The sequence below is a fragment of the Peromyscus eremicus genome, chromosome 19, assembly GCF_949786415.1.
Source record: "Peromyscus eremicus chromosome 19, PerEre_H2_v1, whole genome shotgun sequence".
Classification (NCBI taxonomy): Eukaryota; Metazoa; Chordata; class Mammalia; order Rodentia; family Cricetidae; genus Peromyscus; species Peromyscus eremicus.
In genome coordinates this window covers 77,290,145-77,309,010 of record NC_081435.1, presented here as the reverse complement: position 1 = coordinate 77,309,010, position 18,866 = coordinate 77,290,145, and the positions used below count along the sequence as shown (strand labels likewise).

Sequence of the window (18,866 nt, the reverse complement as noted above, 5' to 3'; positions counted from 1 at the left end):
CAGCAATGAAAATAATGTTATGGTTGGGGGTCACGACAATATGGGGAACTGTATTAAAGGGTTGTAGCATTAGGAAGTTTGAGAAGCAATGCACAATAGGTGAACACTCTATAAGTTATTTCATATTTCCCTGCTTTGTTATTGACTCCCAAGCTCAAAGGTCAACTGATCTCTGGACCTACTTTCACACACTTGTTCAATTCATTGTGCTCTTAGTATTTTCAAATGAACTTCAACCTTATTAAACACACTATGATGTACAAGACAGGAACTGTCTTCTGCATGTTTCTATCTCCTTCTCACAGTACTATACGAGCACTTGCTACTGTGCTGTTTCTCAAATAGGCAAGGCATTCTCTTGTCTTGGGCATCTGTATGATGTCTTCCTTGTTTCTGATACATTCTGTTCATAGAATTGTGTGAGGCTCTTTCACATCAGGCAGGTTTCAGTTCACATATTTTCTACTCAGACCTCCTTCCCTCCCTTCTTTTCTTCCTGTCCTTATTTTTTGGATCAAAAAATGCAGAACTGTTGTCCACCCCTACAAATCCCAACACTCAAATTGCCCATTTACTTTGGTAGCATTGATGGAAACTTGTTTCTGTAATATTTATTTACCACTGGGTCCGAGGGGTCAGAAGGAGACTGCATTTGCAGCATACACAGAACTTACTACTTATAAGCACCTTTGGAGTTTGGTGTATATCACTGCTCACCAGTATTATTTCACAGAGAAAAAAGTCAGTAATAATGTGATAACTGCAGTCTCTATGTGCAAGGATCATGGATGTATTAGCTCATGAATTATAAATAGTCTGACAATAGTAAAAATTTCTCTCTTTTCATACAACATTATGAATAAACCAGGCACATAAAAATCAAACAGTAATTTTTTTTTTTTTTTTTTTTGGTTTTTCCAGACAGGGTTTCTCTGTGTAGCTTTGTGCCTTTCCTGGAACTCGCTTTGTAGACCAGGCTGGCCTCGAACTCACAGAGATCCGCCTGCCTTTGCCTCCCGAGTGCTGGGATTAAAGGCGTGCACCACCACCGCCCAGCCAGTAAGAGTGAATTTTTGTCATTAAAGCAGATTACCTCAGGAACCACATCTTCTGAGGCAGAAAAGAAGTATGTATATACAATTAATTCTGAAGCAGCATCTATGTATTTCTCCTATGATAATACAAACAGAAAAAAGACATCTTGAATATCAAAGACCAAAATTTGGTTCTCATTTAACAATCAAAGCTATTTACAAGCAGTGTAAGAATTTCCTACCATGTCACCTTTCAGTGAAAGGAGAAAATATAACCAAACTAAATATACTGTTGTGAAGGCAAACAATCATATCAACTAAGTGTTCCTATCCTCCCCTTAAAGAGTTGAGTTATAACACAGTCAATTCAGGTTATTAACAGATTAACAATGATGAATAATGATGATGGTGATGATAGTAGAGAAGGTATGCATAAACACATATACATTAAGTAAACTTAGGCACAGTGTTTTGCTTTAAAAAGGTAACATTTCACTGCAGTTTCCGTTCTTTCACTTAAGGTGTTTAAAAGTGTTAAAATTAAATAACCTGGTTAGTACCATAAAAATTACTAAGGCAGGCAATATTTACCCAAATTTTTTATTCACTTCAATTTCATAATGGCAAATTTATTAAGGAAGATCAAATAAAGTATTTTCATTGTGAAAAAGTACTTAGATAAGCTAAAATATTTTGCTTTAAAGTTTTTACAAAATCATAGCTGTACACCAAATAAAATTACACTATGTCTGTTTATGTGCAAGAAAAGGATAATTTCATACTTTCAAGGGTGATTCTCCGCCAATATAAACAAAAAATACACGATGCCTCTTCCGTACATGGTCGAACATTTGTTGACTTGGAAGTGGCCGAATCAGAGCCCTATTTGAAAACAAAACAAATGGGTCTGAACTAAAGACAACGCACAATTCATTCCAATTTATGTGACAGCTGATGATGTTTAATGTGTTAACAATTATCTGCACTACATCCCAAACACACCCAAGTAAAATTTCAGCCTATGGTGTTTGTGTAGTACATAGTAATACTTTATGTAGTACCCAGAATTAAATCTGCCAGTTCCAAATACATTTCTTTAGATACCATCAATAATATTTTTGATTAGTGAAACACAGAATAATCACCCATTTACAGTCCTTGGCTAAAAGCAAGACAATTTACTGAGAAATCTTTCCTTTTCAAAAGCATTATTTACAGAAACAGATCATGAAACAGTATTTAGGAGTCAACAAGAGTTATTATTTATATAAAATGTGTCAATTTAAATGTTACATACTTCTTAAGTACCCTATGGAGGTCAAAGCCTCAAGCTTCCAATTTATATTATTACTATTTGTTTAAAGAAAATAGAGCCGGGCGGTGGTGGCGCATGCCTTTAATCCCAGCACTTGGGAAGCAGAGCCAGGCGGATCTCTGTGAGTTCGAGGCCAGCCTGGACTACCAAGTGAGTTCCAGGAAAGGCGCAAAGCTACACAGAGAAACCTTGTCTCGAAAAACCGGAAGAAAAAAAAATAGAATGAAGCAATAGTTACGCTAGTACAAAAAGAAAATAATTCTACAAGATTTATTATAGCCATTTTCAAAAACAAATGAATAAATGAATTGCCCTAAAGGTTACCATAAAACATATCACTTATAAAACACAGTTAAGAAAGGAATAAATGCTTTCTTCTTTTAAAATGGTATAGATTATCATATGTTCAGTCTTCAAAACTTACAAAATGAATAGAACCTATTTTGCAAAAGCAAACACTTTCAAAACATACAGTTCTTAAGGTCATTGCATCATTCTCCCTAGTCTCTGCTTCAATCCTTCATAATTAACAAGTGATGCAACTCTAGAATTGAGTCATGAAATCTCCCCTTCTCCAACAGCACCTTTACATCAGGAGAATTCCTTCTTAGGGTTAAAGAAAAATGAACTTGTGACTGATAAATATAAAGCTACCTGAAGCCACAGGGGAGTCAAGTGCATCCCACTAGCACTCACCTCCAATAAAACCATTTCAAAATATATTTATTCACAAAGTAAATGAAGAAAATATGCAATCGCAATACGAAAATACAATGGAAATTACATATAAGCATCACAAACTTTAACAAAGATTATTCCTAATTCTGTGCATTTACACAAATATTTTGAGGCATCATTTTACACAACAAACTATCCTGTTTTAACTTAAAGCTATATATAATTACCACTGTATTTGTCAAGCTAATAAGAAAGTCCCTAGAACTTTAAAGCCAATATAGATTAATTGATCTTGACAAATGTTCTTCAAAAGAGATACACACAAACATATTATAAATATAATTATAAACACTGATATTCTCTACACCTTGGCAAGACATAAACATTTCCTTTTTGAAAAATCACATTTAAATCAGTAAGAATTGCTTGTGGAAGGATATACTTCCTGACCAACATTAAGTCAAAGATCTGTCCATTCAATGCAAATGGCTCACTGGGTTCTAACTATGTCATCTGGTAAGCAAATACTGCCAGAATACTTTGCAGATGGCATAAAATGTGATGAAAATTAATTTAGCTGCATCTAAAAATTATTTTCAGAACCACAAACTAGGGATAGAGTCCCAAGTCTATCAGAACAAGAACACTCTGGGTTTCTCTTAAGACTCCAAAATCAGAGAACAAGAAATATAAGTTGATATAAGGCATCACTACATAAGGAAAATGTTTTTAAAAATTAAGATTCACAAAATTGGTAGAGTAATCCTCCCAATTTCATTTCCTATGTTTCCAATTACCCATAACAATTATGGTCCAATAATACTAAACAGGAACTTCCACAGGAAATAGTCCATAAGTTAAACTGTGCACTGTTCTGAGTAATATGAAACCTATTTTCCCTCAAAGGTACATAGAAAGCCAATGAATCACCCCTTCAATCAATGTATGTATGTTGTCTACACGACCTGATCATTAGCAATTCTATAGCTCTTTGAGTTACCAGACTAACTTATGAAGGAATTTCAGGACTTAAGTGTAAGTAATCCTGACTTTGTTTAACAATGGATTCAAAGTGCAGAAGTTAGTGACATTGGAAATCCAGATCATAAAGAAAGGAAATCAAGTGCTTCTTTTAAGTGAAAAGCTAAAAGTACAAGATATATTAAGAGAAAGAAATAGAGCATGTTCAAATGCTGTGGTACTAGGCACAGTTCTGAGCATTGGGGAGTAGGGGGTGGGGGTGGGTGAGGTGTGTAGCTTAGGATATCTTTTATAAATAGGAAACACTGTTGTGTAAGTAATAAAAAAATATGAAAATGTATTAAAATTCATTGGAGAAAAAAAGGTTCTTCTAAACACAAAATGGCCTTAAACACAAAATTAACATATACTATACAATACGATATCTCTTTACAGAATTTCATTGCATGTGCTATATAATCTTATATTTTTCATAAATGCGTACAACACATTTCATATCTAAAATATGCATGTCCAATGTGGTCAACTAAAATATATTTTCTTTCAAAGATTAAAATCATATATTAAAGGCTTTTTCAACTTACCCAGACACTCTGTGAGCAAACTCAATTATATCATCTTTAGTCCGTGGTCCTCTGTAATTATATGCCAAGTCCCCCTTTAAACTTAAAAATAAAAGGTAAGAATTGGAAATTAACTGTCTTCATATTTAATCTCAATCCTCCTTTATTGAAATATAAGCTTAAAATGCACAAAGCACCAAATAAGGGGAAGCTTTACGAGTAGCACACTTGTGTAAATAGAGTATCCAATTGTCTTCTGAGGAACAGCACCTTAAGATTCGTAAGAAAAGGCTATACTCCACTCACACAACAGGAATACGTTTTACTCTGTTGTGCAGAGTTTTAGTATGTACTTCTAAAAAGTGAGTAACTGCACATTTACAGTCAAGGGCTTATATCAAAGTAGTTTTAATTTGACTCTATCAAGTGGGAAATAAAAGAGTACTTTGGTGATGGCAAAGCTCATTTTCACCAATACAAGTTACTTCATAAACCCTCTAATATGAATCATGAATCAGACATAAAAATAGCTTTCCTGAAACATAGATTATCTTCCAACTAACCTGTTAATAAAAAGTTATATCTAATCGACTGTACAGATAAAAAAATAAGCAAAAATAGAACTCCTAATGACAAAGAGAAAGGATCATTAACACACATTAACATCACACTGTACTGTAAAATTACAGCATTTTAAAAAACAAAAGAAAAATGCTAATACAAAACCCCAGAAAAATATATTTACTCAAAATTGTAAAATTTGGGGTTTTAAAATACTTGGGGAAAGGGGATAACCTTGAAAACAACTGCTTAGCTCCTCATAGTGCCAAAATAAGGTTAATGAAAATAGTAGGAAAATGAAGCAAAATCATTACAAAACAATTCCCTTTAGAATAAACATACCATTTTTCTAAATTAATTTCTCTACAAGACTTGATCAATACTCATTGATTAAAATTAACATCTATCAATTTTCCTTCTCTTGATTTCTTTTTTCTCTGATGAAGTAAGACTCTAATTATACAAGAATGTATAATTAATGTCAGATGTGATTTGCAGTTGTAAAGCAGAACACAAACTGGGGCTCCTTCAGAGGAGACCTTTCATAATTTATGAATATACACCTCGTCCTGTAAGTGCGGGGTACACAGTAAGCACTCAAAACATGTTTACTGAATTAGCTGTACACTACACTTAAATGTGAAGACCTGTAGAGGTGCAGTACACACTCGGCTTAAAAACAATGGCTAAACTCAAAACTTCACCCTCCAAAGAAAGTACTAGAATAAATAAAATGAAGAACAGTGAACTACTAAAAATATACATATAAACATAAAACACTCAACTTACAGCTTAATTGTTGGATAACCTCGAACTCCAAACTCTGAAGCAATGCCTTGATAAGAAAAAGAATAAATATTTGTAAGTTCTTTTTAAATTCAGAAAACTAGGTAACATGAGCCTTTTACTTAAAAAAATGTATTTATATAAACCTGAGTGAATGTTTTAAGTATTAAAATCTCAGACATGAAATTTTATTATAATTAGTTAATAATCTCATATATGAACTTTAGAAAATACTCTGAAAAGATAAAAAGTGAATGTCAAAATAATGATTACACTTTGTTCTTCCCCCTCTTCTATTATCTTCTTTCCCTCTCATTGTCCCTCTTCTAGTTTCATGATCTATAATCCCCATACATATATCTACAAATTAAAATTCTGAAGACTCATGAAAGTGTGCAGAAGGATTTTTAAATGAACACATACAAAGGAAAATATTTACTACACAGACTAGCACACAGAACTCCGTAACTGAAGATCCAGTTCCTGACCCCTGATCCTGACCTCACTGCTGAGAGATATCTGATGGCACACCACAGTACACATGCTAATATATACTGAGGTGGAATAGTTGTAACTGGCTTTAATATCATTTAAATGTAGCTCAAAATAATTTTGTGTGAGGAAAAAAATGGTTCAATCTCAGATACAACAGAACTCTGGAACACTGGGAATCTTGTTTGAATGAAAATATCAATCAGCAGGCAAAAGTGAAATAGAAACTCAGTCTGATAGACTTGTTTTTCTTCCAACACTAAAGAAAAATGGTTCACATACAAACTTATATGGATTCTGGGCCTAACTTGGCCTTTAATTTTGGCCTGTGAGATCAGTCTTTTCACTTTGTTTATTTATCATCTGTTACTAACTATGAACTGAAAGGGGAGGTAGAGTTAGGAGCTAAAAGAAAAAAATACTATTTTTCTTCATATTTCTTGTCACTTTATGACCAACATGGAAAGGGCACACGAATAGTGATTCTCAGGTAAGTAAAGATGCTTTTAATCTACATATTGGCAGAGGAGAAAGACCTGGGATGTAAGGAGGCTTTTCTTCAATCTAGGTCAGAGATAAGGTGCTACTAAAAATTCCAACAACAACAGTGGCACACGCCTTTAATCCCAGCACTTGGGAGGCAGATCCAGGAGGATCTATGTGAGCTCGAGGCCAGCCTGGTCTACAGAGCAAGATCCAGGACAGGCACCAAAACTACACGAAGTAATCATGTCTCAAACAAACAAACAACAACAAAAAATTCCAACACATGGAAAAGAACCTGCACAATGCGCGCGCGCACACACACACACACACACACACACACACACACACACACACACACACACAGGAAGCCAGAAAGGAACAGCTGGTCCAAAATGTCAATAATACAAGTTTGAGAAACCATGAACTATAGGTTAAAAAGAGTTTGTAATCGAGAAAGGAAATTTGCAAAACTAATGCTTTAAGAACAAAGAATAGGAATGGTACCAGCCAAACACCAGTGCAAGTTTATTCATGCGAGTGATGCAGAGGACTCTTGACTGTACAAGGCTATATGTAGGATAGAGAGTAAGCAGAGTTTGAGGGGCTCCACAATAGAAATAAACACACTACAATAGAGGAAACTATACAATTTAACTTCTAAATGAGAAATATCCTTAGCATTCACCCTGGGAAGAATAGATCTCTGTGTATGTATAGATGTCATAAAACTTGCTTGACTAACTACTAATTAAAACTGCACAAAATATTTGGCACAATTTCAACACAGAAAAATAAGTCATACTATTTCAAAGTTCCTCTTCAAAAGTTCTATACATTGGCATTTGTTTTGTTGAACCTGATGACATTTGTTTCAGCCACAATTACACAGCTACTGTTAAAAAGAATCTTAGAGACTTTTCTACACTTAACTGCTCTGAATAGTCCTCTCTGAAATCAAACCAAAATCATGTAACTACATACCAAAATATTGTATTTTATGGTTCCTCAACTTAAGTTCTGCAGTGAAAGTATGTGAATGCCTACAAAACTATTCTCATAACCCAGTCTGAAAGATCTTCATGATAGGACAGTGTGGACCTCTGGACTCTAAACTGACTGTGAGTACTCAGGTAATCTTAATGCAGGTGCACAGTTTTTGGACCAAATTCTGAGAAACACATGAGTGTAATGTGCATTGGAGAGGTTATCTATGAAACAGCCAAATCTTTATTATTCTACAGTCAATAAACAGAATAATATGGACAGGTAGCTTGAAAAATTTCAGTGCTTTATCAATTTAACTCTAAATTCTATTAAAATGTTTCTATTAAAAGTCTTGCAGTATTTAAGGAAGCACTGAGAATTATAGGACAAAACTCTGTCTGTAATCTCTAGACAGTAGTTTATGACTACTTATCAATGCTTTCCTGCATTTTTTCTGCATAGCATAGTAGGAACGTGAATCTACTGAAAAAAGCTTTTTATATTTTTTCGTTATTGTTTCTTTTCTAAATCGTTTATGTTCTGTAAGACCCCACAGTTTCTCTTTTGCTCAGTGGTATATTACCAATATCTAGAATGTGCCTGGCATGTGCCAGCATATAGTGAACACTCACTAGGTTATTATCTAGGTAAATGAATGCTGACTTTGTAACTTTTCTTCAAAAGAATGACTTCTGTAATAGATATTTGGTCTATTCAAGCAATAACAAGATTCACAAAAATGCATTACTATTCAGGCTGGGCTATAAGTTGGAAGGGAAGAGTGGAGGAGTTTCACTGGTCTATATCCACAGAGTATATTACAAAAGGTGTATAAAGAATTCATGACATACTTGGCAGTTAATATACACCATATGTATGAGTTTCACTTTTCCCCTTTCTAAAGTTACATGGTTTGTACAAGATGATGTGTTAAATACATGATTCTTGTATGGCTACCTCTACATAACAAAACTATGTGAACAAGAAATATAAATTGTAACAATCACAACATCTATGAAATTAAAATGTCTCAATATAGAGTAGCTAAAAAGAAAACTATGAACAAATTCATAGCATATAAAACACTTTCTCACCTGAATTATAAACAAAACTTACTGGCTTTATATATTCCAGGTAAGTGCTTTACAGTTGAGGAACATATCTTACTCTTATTTTGGTTACTTTTTCTAATCACAGAACCCCTTTAATAGGGTCACTTAATGAATACAAAATTTAATATATCAAGGGATCAGACACTGCAAGCTTTGAGTTAATATAAATATCACTGAGGCATCACAGTTTATCTTTAAAATATGTATGATTTAAATGCATTACATGTACTATATGTATGCATTTTTCCCAATGACTTTTTTTATATTTTCATTTTATTTTCCACTAAATGATTCAAATGATCAACAAATCTACCATTTTTCCAGACTTTTTGGCACTTACTAGTTTATGTCTCCTTCTCTCTAACAGGCTATAAGTATTTGCTGGCCAAGTGACACTTGTTGGCTTTTCAATAATCTCCAAAGATTAGAATATGGGTTCATAAAGTTAGGAAATGAAATATGATTGAGTGAATAAGTGAATGAGTGCATCCATAAATAAACGTGTGAAGAGTAAATATGCATGGCTGCATATGTAATCAAGCTGTGACTAGTGACAAGAACTTACTTTAATTGGTTATCACTGAACGCACAAACTTCTTTAACAATGTTTTTCTTTTAGATTTATTATTTTATTTTGTTTTTAAGTGTTTTGCCTTCAGGTATGAACATGTACCATATGTGTACAATGCCTTCAGGGATCAGAGGATGCTGCCAGATGGTTGTGAGCTACTATGTAAGTGCTGGGAACCAAATAGGTCCTCTGCAATTGTAGCAAGTGCTCTTTACCAGAGCCATCTCTCCAACTCCTTCTAACACTGTTAAAAACTAATTCAAACATACCAGTCCAAACGAATTATTCTCCTTCTCCTCCACAATGGCTTATTAATTATCTTATCTCACTCAGGAATTCCAGCTCTAACAACTCAACTACATTCTAGATCACTGATTCATTAACATCAGTAATCTAAAAGATTGCTAATTTAGATTAGCTGACAGCTTGAACATAAACAAAGAACTAAACATGCTTTGCCATATAGCAGTGGTGATGCTCAGAAAGTAAACTGAGGATTACAGTGCCAATCTATCCAATCTGTAACTTTAGCCTTGCAAATGACTATCAGCATTGTTTTCATGGTTCTGCTACTTCCATTCAAGCCTGAACTCCGAGCACCCTACACAGAATAAATACAAAAGTTCACATAGATGATCTTTCTGTATGCATTATTCTTCTCTTTCATCTTACAAGTTTCTACCAAAAACATTTGGATCAAGTCATTTGTGTAGCTGAGAGTTTTCCTGTGTCCCACCTGGTCTGCAGCCACTCAGACCCAAGTAAACATACAGAGGCTTATATTAATTAAAACTGCTTGGCCATTAGCTCAGGCTAACTACTGACTAGCTCTTACATTTAAACTCAGCCCATTTCTGTTAATCTGTATGTCGCCACATGTTCCATGGCTTTACCTGTGTGCTGTTACATGCTGCTCCCTGGACAGTGGGCTGGTGTCTACCTGACTCAGCCTTCTGTAGCTGAAGTTTTCCTGTGTCCTGGCTTGCCAGTGGTTGGGACAAACCTCTCCCACTCGCATCTCCCAAGTAAATACACAGAAGCTTATATTAATTATAACTGCTAGGCCATTAGCTCAGGCCTACAAATGACTAGCTCTTACACTTAAACTCAGCCCATTTCTGTTAATCTGTATGCTGCCACGTGTTCCATGGCTTTACCTGTGTGCCATTACATGCTGTTCCCTGGGCTGTGGGCTGGCACCTAACCTTCAGCCTTCCACTTCCCAGAATTCTCCTTGTCTGATTATCCTGCCTATACTTCCTGCCTGGCTACTGGCCAATCAGCATTTTATTTATCAACCAATCAGAGCAACACATTCACAGCATATAGAACATCCCACAGCACATTTGCTTTCCCTCAAATGTGTTTTCTCCCAATTGACAAATGATAAAATGTACAGCATTCTTTCATCTGGTAAACTCATTAACAATATGGTACCTTCTGCATCATCACATGCACTAGCCACTGAACCAAGTAGTTTTAAGTATGAAACATTATACAATCATCATCACATCATCACTCTCTGACAGATTCAATAACTAAAATTTGGTTATGTATCCCACCCAAAGCCACAAAATAGGACATAAGAGCAGATGATTAAAAACAATGGGTCTGTCTTGACCCAAAGTGCAATCTAGAACATGACTTTCTTAAAAAAGTACAGTAAAGAGCAGGGTGTGTTGGTAGTTCATACTTGTAATCCTAGTACCTGGGAGACAGAGGAAGAATATTGATATGAGTCCAGGGACTTCAAAGAATGTTCTAGGCCAGCCCAAACTACAGGGAATCGTTTTGTTTTAAAGAGAGCAAGTATGCATATTGCCACATAACATACTTCTACTTTCATAAGTAAAAGACAAGAAAACCAATCTTATTGAATATGAAGAATTTAACAAGTGTCATCACATCATTCAAACTTCAAAATAGCCAGTAAAAGAAATGTCACAATTAAATATTTACCAATAAAGCCAAAGCTTAGGGCCTTTAGAAGCCTTCCCAGTGTCACACACAAAAGCTACAGGCAATGCCAATATTACTGTCTTTGAAGCCATGCTCTTTCCAAGTTGATATGTCATCTCATACTTCTTTAAGTTTAACTGTTGTAGAATATTATTTTAAGGGGTGTTACTTTTGCTTATGTTGCATTTGCTTAACTCTGTGAAGCTCTGTTACTGTGCCTGTGTAAAACACCCAATGGTCTAATAAAGAGCTGAATGGCCAATATTGAGGCAGAAGAGAGAAATAGGTAGGGCTGGCAGGCAGAGAGGATAAATAGAAGGAGGAATCTGGGAGGAGGACAAGGAGGAGGACTCCAGGGCCCAGCCACCCAGCTAGCTACATACCAAGTCACAGAGAAAGTGCAAGATTTACAGAAGAGAGAGACTGGGAAAAGCCCAGAGGCAAAAGGTAGACAGGATAATTTAAGTTAAGAAAAGCTGGCTAGAAACTAAGCCAAATTGAGGCCGGGCATTCATAATTAAGTATAAGCCTCTGTGTGTGATATATTTGGGAACTGGGTGGTGGGCCCCCAAAAACAGCAGAAGCAAACAACAACACTTAACTTCTTTTATTATTTCCCCTAAGACACTTGCTGGTAAAGATTTTCTGAAATGGCAGCTAGCGAACATTTTAGGTTATGGGGATATGTAGTTCTGTCCCAATTCAGTTTTGACAATGGAGCATGAAAATAGACTATATAGCAATAAACAAATGACTGTGGCAATAGTCCAATAATTCTATTTACAAAAACAGGCAGCAGGGCAAACTTGGCCTATGGGGTGCCATCGTCTCAGCTTCATTTAGTTCTCTGCACCACTCATTAACTTCATTTTCAACTTTCAATACGTTCCTAATCCTCACTTACATTTTTCTAACTCAATTCATTCTTTAAGTGCCTACTTATTTCCATATTATGCTTCCTAAGCTTACACTTACAAATTCAACTTTTCTGTAGTTGCTTCTTATAATATAAGATTATCAATGTGGACTCAACTAGGAGCAAATAATGGTTTACATGTCTATGTTATGCTTAAGATTAGCACATGCTGTATATTAAAATTTTAATGCCTAATTCATTTAACTCAAAGTATACAGCCTTAAGTTATTAAGACAACTTTACGTGGTAAAACATCTCTTCTTCTACTCACCCTGAATATTGTTATAATTAAAATATTTCCATTATTAGAACAATAAAATAATTAACTATGAGCTTACTAGAGTAAGAAGTAGCATCCATCTTTCCAACTTTAACTGGAGAACCAATGCTTTTCATTTCAAGTCCAACTTCATTCCAAATTGGTTCCAGTTTTTTACAATGGCCACACCAGGGTGCATAAAACTACACAAAAAGAAAACACACTAAAATGTTGTACCACTATGAAGCTCAACCATAATATTCAAAGAATTTATTTAAGCAATCTAATATTAATCTATTTCAGACAAGATAGTTTTTAAGTGGCAATATAACAAAATAAAATAAAACATATAAATCTAGATCACTTACCTCTTAGGGCGTACCTCAAAACTATTATTTTAGTTTCATTTTAATTAACTATCAATACCTACCTAGAATAGAAACATGATTGATTCAAAGTCTTTAATTCTGTGCAAATGTGTCCATGTTCTACATAAAATAAAACCGTTAAATAAACAGGCATGCACCATACCACATGCAACTTGTATTCATAGAAAATATCTGTTCCTAGCACAAAAATTTAACACAGAGGTAGATACATTTGCTGAGTTCTACTGTTTTCACTAGCAGGATTTTGGGTGATCACTGAGAGATCTGACACAGGGAAAAGTCAGGTTGATTACAATCACAGTCCTTCCCATTTCAGAATCATCAAACAGAGTTTACTTAGGAACGAACTCTAGTTACATGGTATTAACACAATATTTATGTATTTTCATGAAATGAGACTTATTTTTAAACATGAATCCATTGAAATGTTCAAACACAAATAAAAGGAGGAAGAATTAAACAGAAGATTCTCAGGCTCTATTTTCTATTCTCAACAGTAACTAATCTGTTCTCTTGTTCCATTTTGTGGGTTATACTTATATATGTTAAAGTAAATCCCCAAATTTAATTTTGCTCAGTATTGGGATAAAAGTATGTTTGGTATTATTATATATTAAGATAGATCAATCTTATAAAGAAATGAAGGAACAAGGGTGAAGTCTATACTGAAATCATAACACAATCTCCTTAGATATAATCCCCAACCTCATTGTAAGAAATGGTCCCAGCTTCCTCCCAGAGTGACCTACTCCCAGCATTTCACCGAAAATAAATTCCTTTGCCAGAAGCTTGAAAGTTCTCAGGGTCATTTAAATATAAAAATCTAAATAGGGGCAGGAAAATAGCTGAGAGGGTTAAGAGCATGCCACACACTTCTAAGGACCAGAATTTGGATCACCAAAACACAAGTACAACCTAGGCAGGTAACATGCAACTATGATTACATATCTTAGTCCACAGGAGGAAGAGACAGGGAATCCCCAGAGCAAGACACCTAACCAAAATAGAGAAAATTTTGAGTTTCATCTGGGATCAGTGAGAGAGCCTGCCTTACATTATACAAGGTGTTGCGCAACTGAAGAAGACACAATATAAACTTCCAGCCTTCACAGGCACAGACATATACCATGCATTCACATTCACATAAGTGAATGTACACCTGGAAATAGCCATGCATACATGCATACACACCACATACACATACATTAGAGGGGAATAAAAGTAGCAATTTCTGAGAAAAAAACTGGTCTCTTTGCACAGAAGAGACCAAAAATGATATTTAAAATTTACATACTCACATCAACAAGCCAAATGTCATCTTTTCGATTATCTTTAAATCTAAAAACAAAAGGAAAAATAAATCTGATTTTATATTTATGTTCACAAACAACATCCCTACTAATAGTATTTATTACCATAACTAGTATAATTTATTTAAGAATACTGAACTGATCAATACAAGGACACAGAACAAATGCTCTGAATAAAAGTTTCATATGAAATTTTTACTCAGTAATTGCTAAGTCTTATCCTATTTAGTAAACATTTTAAGAATTAAAATTGAAAACTGTCCAAAGAATTGAAAAACTCCAATGAAAGAAAGAATATTTGGGGAAAACCACAAATGTAGTCTGCTTCCTTTATCTGGTATTCCACTTGGAACAAGGGGCTTCTCTATTCTGAATAAGTATTGGTTTTCACTTCTTTATTACATTAACAAAACAGCAAATGTATTTACATTATGCTTTGTTAGGTGTTACACAAAACCTAGGGATAAGTTAAAATACACAGGAAGATGTGTACAGATAAATGTAAAAAATTATCATACATATAACATACTTGAGCATCCAGACTTCGTTATCTACAGAAAATCCTGGAACTAATCTCCATGAGTGCTAAGGGATGATGATGTATTTCCTAACCTCTTCTCTTCTGTATTCCATTTTAAATCCATGCAAGAAATTAATGTTGTGGCCCAAGGTTATTCTTAGAAAAGTCTGCTTACAAGATTGGCCCCTTGTTCGTATGAAGAGCGAGGATTTTAAGAGGAGTCTTATCATTTCCTGGTAAAGAATGCAGTTCTCATAAAATATTTGTGAAAAGCAACAAATCTAGAATTGCTGTACTGGGACCAAAGGTCTGAGATTCATATTCCAGGCTATAATAAACTAGTAAAATGCCATCAGCTAGTTAGGCTTGTCCTTTAACTGTGTATCTTAACACTCACCTAGTCCTGTGGATGTGTGTGACACAGCATAGGATTAAATGTATTCCCCTGAATGAGCCCACTATATATAGGCTAATTCAAAACTCCAAGGCCACCATCAAATGCTACACTCTTAGACAACCTCAATAGGAAGCAAAATGGCACACATGAGCTCGACAGAGTGGGTCAAGTCAGCACAAAGCATGGGGATGATTAAACTCAGTGACACATCACTGGCAGTCAGGTCCAGAGGAATATTAAGACAACACAAGGGGTCCAACATGTTCCAATGGTGAGAACGGCATGACTTTGAGCTTCAGCAATCTCCCTGTGAGATATCTTCACCGGGATATGACAAATGGAACTTTTTTTTTCATACTGTTTTGGTGCTTTTTCACAATTGAATTCCCTGCTCAGTCTGGAATCATGTCTGAATTTTGTGGGTCTGAGTGGCAACATCTGCTGGCACTACTACAAGATACATTTTGGTTTTCTCATTTAGCCAACAAGTAAGGTACTCTATCATTAATATTCCCCAAAAGAAGAGCCTTTCAGGTGAACATCCACAGAAGGAGCAAAGTGATTACTAGAAATGAAACTCTCCTTACACAGAATTACTATTATTAGAGCAGTGTGAAAAGGTGGCTGATAGTGACATATCCCATAAGACACCATTGAGTTAAATAAAGCTGCTTTCTTGTTATCAAAGAGTTTTCCTCAAAAATCAGTTTCTATAAACAATCTTCAAACATACCGCCAAGGTCCATTACTATGACTATAACCCATGTGATATTCATACTTCTGGCTAATTCATCAGAGTACCTGTATTCAAATGATCATATTACTCACTACAGCAATTCGATCACACAGTCAGGTGGCAAGGTGGTTGATTGGGACAAGGAACAAAATTGAAATTAACAGTCTGTAGAAATTGTTCAGTGAGTAAGAGAGTTTGTTGTGCAAGAAAGAGGACCTGGGTTTAGAATATAGCACCCACAACAAAGCTAACACCATGCTCACAATCTCAGTTTACAGGGGTAGAAACAGGAAGAGTTCTGGGGCTTGCAAGATACTGGCCAGCACCAGGTTCAGTGAAAGATCCTGTCTCAAGGGAGTAAGATGTAAAGCAGTAAAGCAGAACTTCCAGAGTGATGGTCTGTCCTCTGTACATGCATGCAAAGATTGTGCTCACACATGTGCACACATGCTACAAACTACAAACAAATACCTACATACATGCCACACACAAAAAGAAAACTGGAAGTAACAAGTCCTGATTCATCCACTGTTAACAGTGAAAGATATGAGAAAAAAAGGATGGTAATTCCTTGGATGGACGTTGTTTGTTTCTGTTATGAAAACAGTACCATACAAACATCAGGCAGATGTCGTACACACAGACAGGGAAATCCATCTCACTGATAAGGAGCATAGAAGAAAAGACTTCTGCCTCTCTGTAAGTGGGAAAGTAACTAAGTTAAAGACCTCAATAAGAACATTTTACTAGTAAAGTATATGAAAAAGGTGAAGCCACCAATGATCCAACAAGTAGGCTGGGAGTGCTGGTATATTTATGAGCTTGGTTGGCATGGGAGGTCTGAGTCCTTGACTACAAGTCCCTCCAGAGACTGTACACCAAATCTGGTGTGGGAAAGGCACCCATGTGGCCTGCCAGGGAAAAGATTGTTATCACGTGCAGTCCAGGCAGAAAGACTGACCTAGAATTTTGCAATAAAGTTAGACTTCTCACCCATTGTGAGCAAGGTCTTGTGAATAAACCTGTTATACTACAGATTAAACACTGAATTCCAGCACTTACTGTGTATGAGTAAACAAAATGAAAGGAAACAATATAGAAACATCTGCTGGCTTTTCACCTTACAACTATTAGCAAAACTATCTGGTGCACTCCTCCATTTAACATGCAAATGGCACTTAAGGCAACTGAAACAAATTTGGCAATATGCTAACGCTGGTCACCACTGCACCTATTATTGAAAAGTTAGATTCCTATGTAGATATTTGGATGGTATCTGAGTTAAATGATGTTACACAGTATTTAAGACATGTACGTATACTCACGATTCATTTAGATCTTCTACAAATCCTTTACAGACAGCCAGGTCAAGTAAAATAACTGGAAAGGACAAAAGGACAAAATGTAGAAGATAAATGATTTATCACTTTGTTTTTACCTTAAGTCTAAATTGCCTATAAAATGTTGGAATTTTTTTTATTATTTACCAAAACGCTCAACAATGATCCATTACATGGTGTTAAGTGACACAAAAGCAAAGTAGTTCACCCACTCAGTAAAATTTACAATGCATGTAATCATACTGCAAAGGGCAAGCACTATGTAGGTGAGTACACAATACTTGTTACTTGTATTGTTCTACATATTTCCACTCCCGTTTTATTTTTCCTTTTCACTAACCTAATTTTCTGGCCTAGAGATAAAAATTTTCTTTTTCCTCTAGTAACATTTATCCTCTCGGTACAAAGTCCAACTGGATTTCCCCCAAATAGGTAGAAGACGACAAAACTGGGCTTCAGCTCTAATACTTATTACAGGGCAGTGCCCCACTCACAGAGGGTTCTAAATTGGTGGCGAGTCAGGAGTGAACCACAGAGAACCCAAATACTCCATGCTGACAGCTTAAAAGACACTGGGTCTTTCTTCACAACATAGTCTTGGCTATCTGACCAGGATTTGCCCTTGGACGTCATCCCTTTCTTAGTTTGTGAAAGAAAAGCCTTCCAATGTAACAAGACTCAGAACCTACACCAAGCTGGGGCTCAACATCCTTGTTAGTCTATCAGTGGAGTCAAGGAAACTTCCTGATGGCAGAGGGTAGCAGTACCCTCTAGGCATATGACCGCAGAGTTCCGCTGAGGAAGCCCGGCCCACCGAGGATGACTGGGACCCTGCGGCGCGGCCCCAACCCAGCTCGGCTCCATCCCCAGCACAACCTCCCACCGTTCCCCACCGCTCCGCTTGCTCCTCACCGGCAGCGCAGAGCGGGAGGGTTGCCCAGCTCCTCCGCCCCGCAGCCCTGGCCATGGAGCGTGGCATGGATCCCGCCAAGAGCGCGAGCAGAGATACAGAAACGCCGGCGCCAGGCACCTGCCTGCCGGAAAGGGAAGCGAAGACGGCCCGGCACGCCGAAGAGCTCCAAGCCGGGCCGGGGCGGGGCAGGGTGGGGTGGCCTCCCTCAGGCCCCGGGTAGCCTAGCGGTTGTAACTTCCGAGCATGCGCGGGATGCGACGCATGCGCCCGAGCAGTACGCATGCGCATTCGGGTTCCCACGGAGCCTTCGCGCCCTCAGAGCTCAGAAGAGGATGCGAATTCGTGCGGGGTACTTCCTGTGAAGGCGCAAGTGTGCCATGGGACTCTTCCCGGAATGCACGTATGGCTTTGTCAGGTGAATTTAGTGCTGGAAGTGAGGTAGGGTCCGACATACACCCTTGAGTTTTGTCACATTTTTTAAACTTGTCACTTAAGTCCAGGGAACACACTTGTATACTGTGATAGTACATAAGTAAGTGGGAAGTCATGCTTTAAAATAAAGGA

The 18,866-nt window shown here is 36.5% G+C and overlaps 1 protein-coding gene across 1 annotated transcript in view; it reads right to left on the bottom strand.

Moving 5' to 3' along the window:
- Nucleotides 1-18,510, bottom strand: part of Tmx3 (thioredoxin related transmembrane protein 3) — a 33,136-nt gene extending 14,626 nt beyond the window's left edge. Inside the window, exons 1-8 of the mRNA XM_059246338.1 lie at nucleotides 18,302-18,510; nucleotides 17,375-17,429; nucleotides 14,385-14,424; nucleotides 12,777-12,900; nucleotides 5,922-5,967; nucleotides 4,593-4,673; nucleotides 1,817-1,916; nucleotides 1,094-1,171 (exon numbers count right to left, since the gene is read on the bottom strand). Of these exons, the coding sequence (XP_059102321.1) occupies nucleotides 1,094-1,171; nucleotides 1,817-1,916; nucleotides 4,593-4,673; nucleotides 5,922-5,967; nucleotides 12,777-12,900; nucleotides 14,385-14,424; nucleotides 17,375-17,429; nucleotides 18,302-18,368 (591 nt within the window). The 5' untranslated portion in view covers nucleotides 18,369-18,510. The remainder of the gene's footprint in view (nucleotides 1-1,093; nucleotides 1,172-1,816; nucleotides 1,917-4,592; nucleotides 4,674-5,921; nucleotides 5,968-12,776; nucleotides 12,901-14,384; nucleotides 14,425-17,374; nucleotides 17,430-18,301) is intronic.
- Between the last annotated feature and the right edge of the window lie 356 nt (nucleotides 18,511-18,866).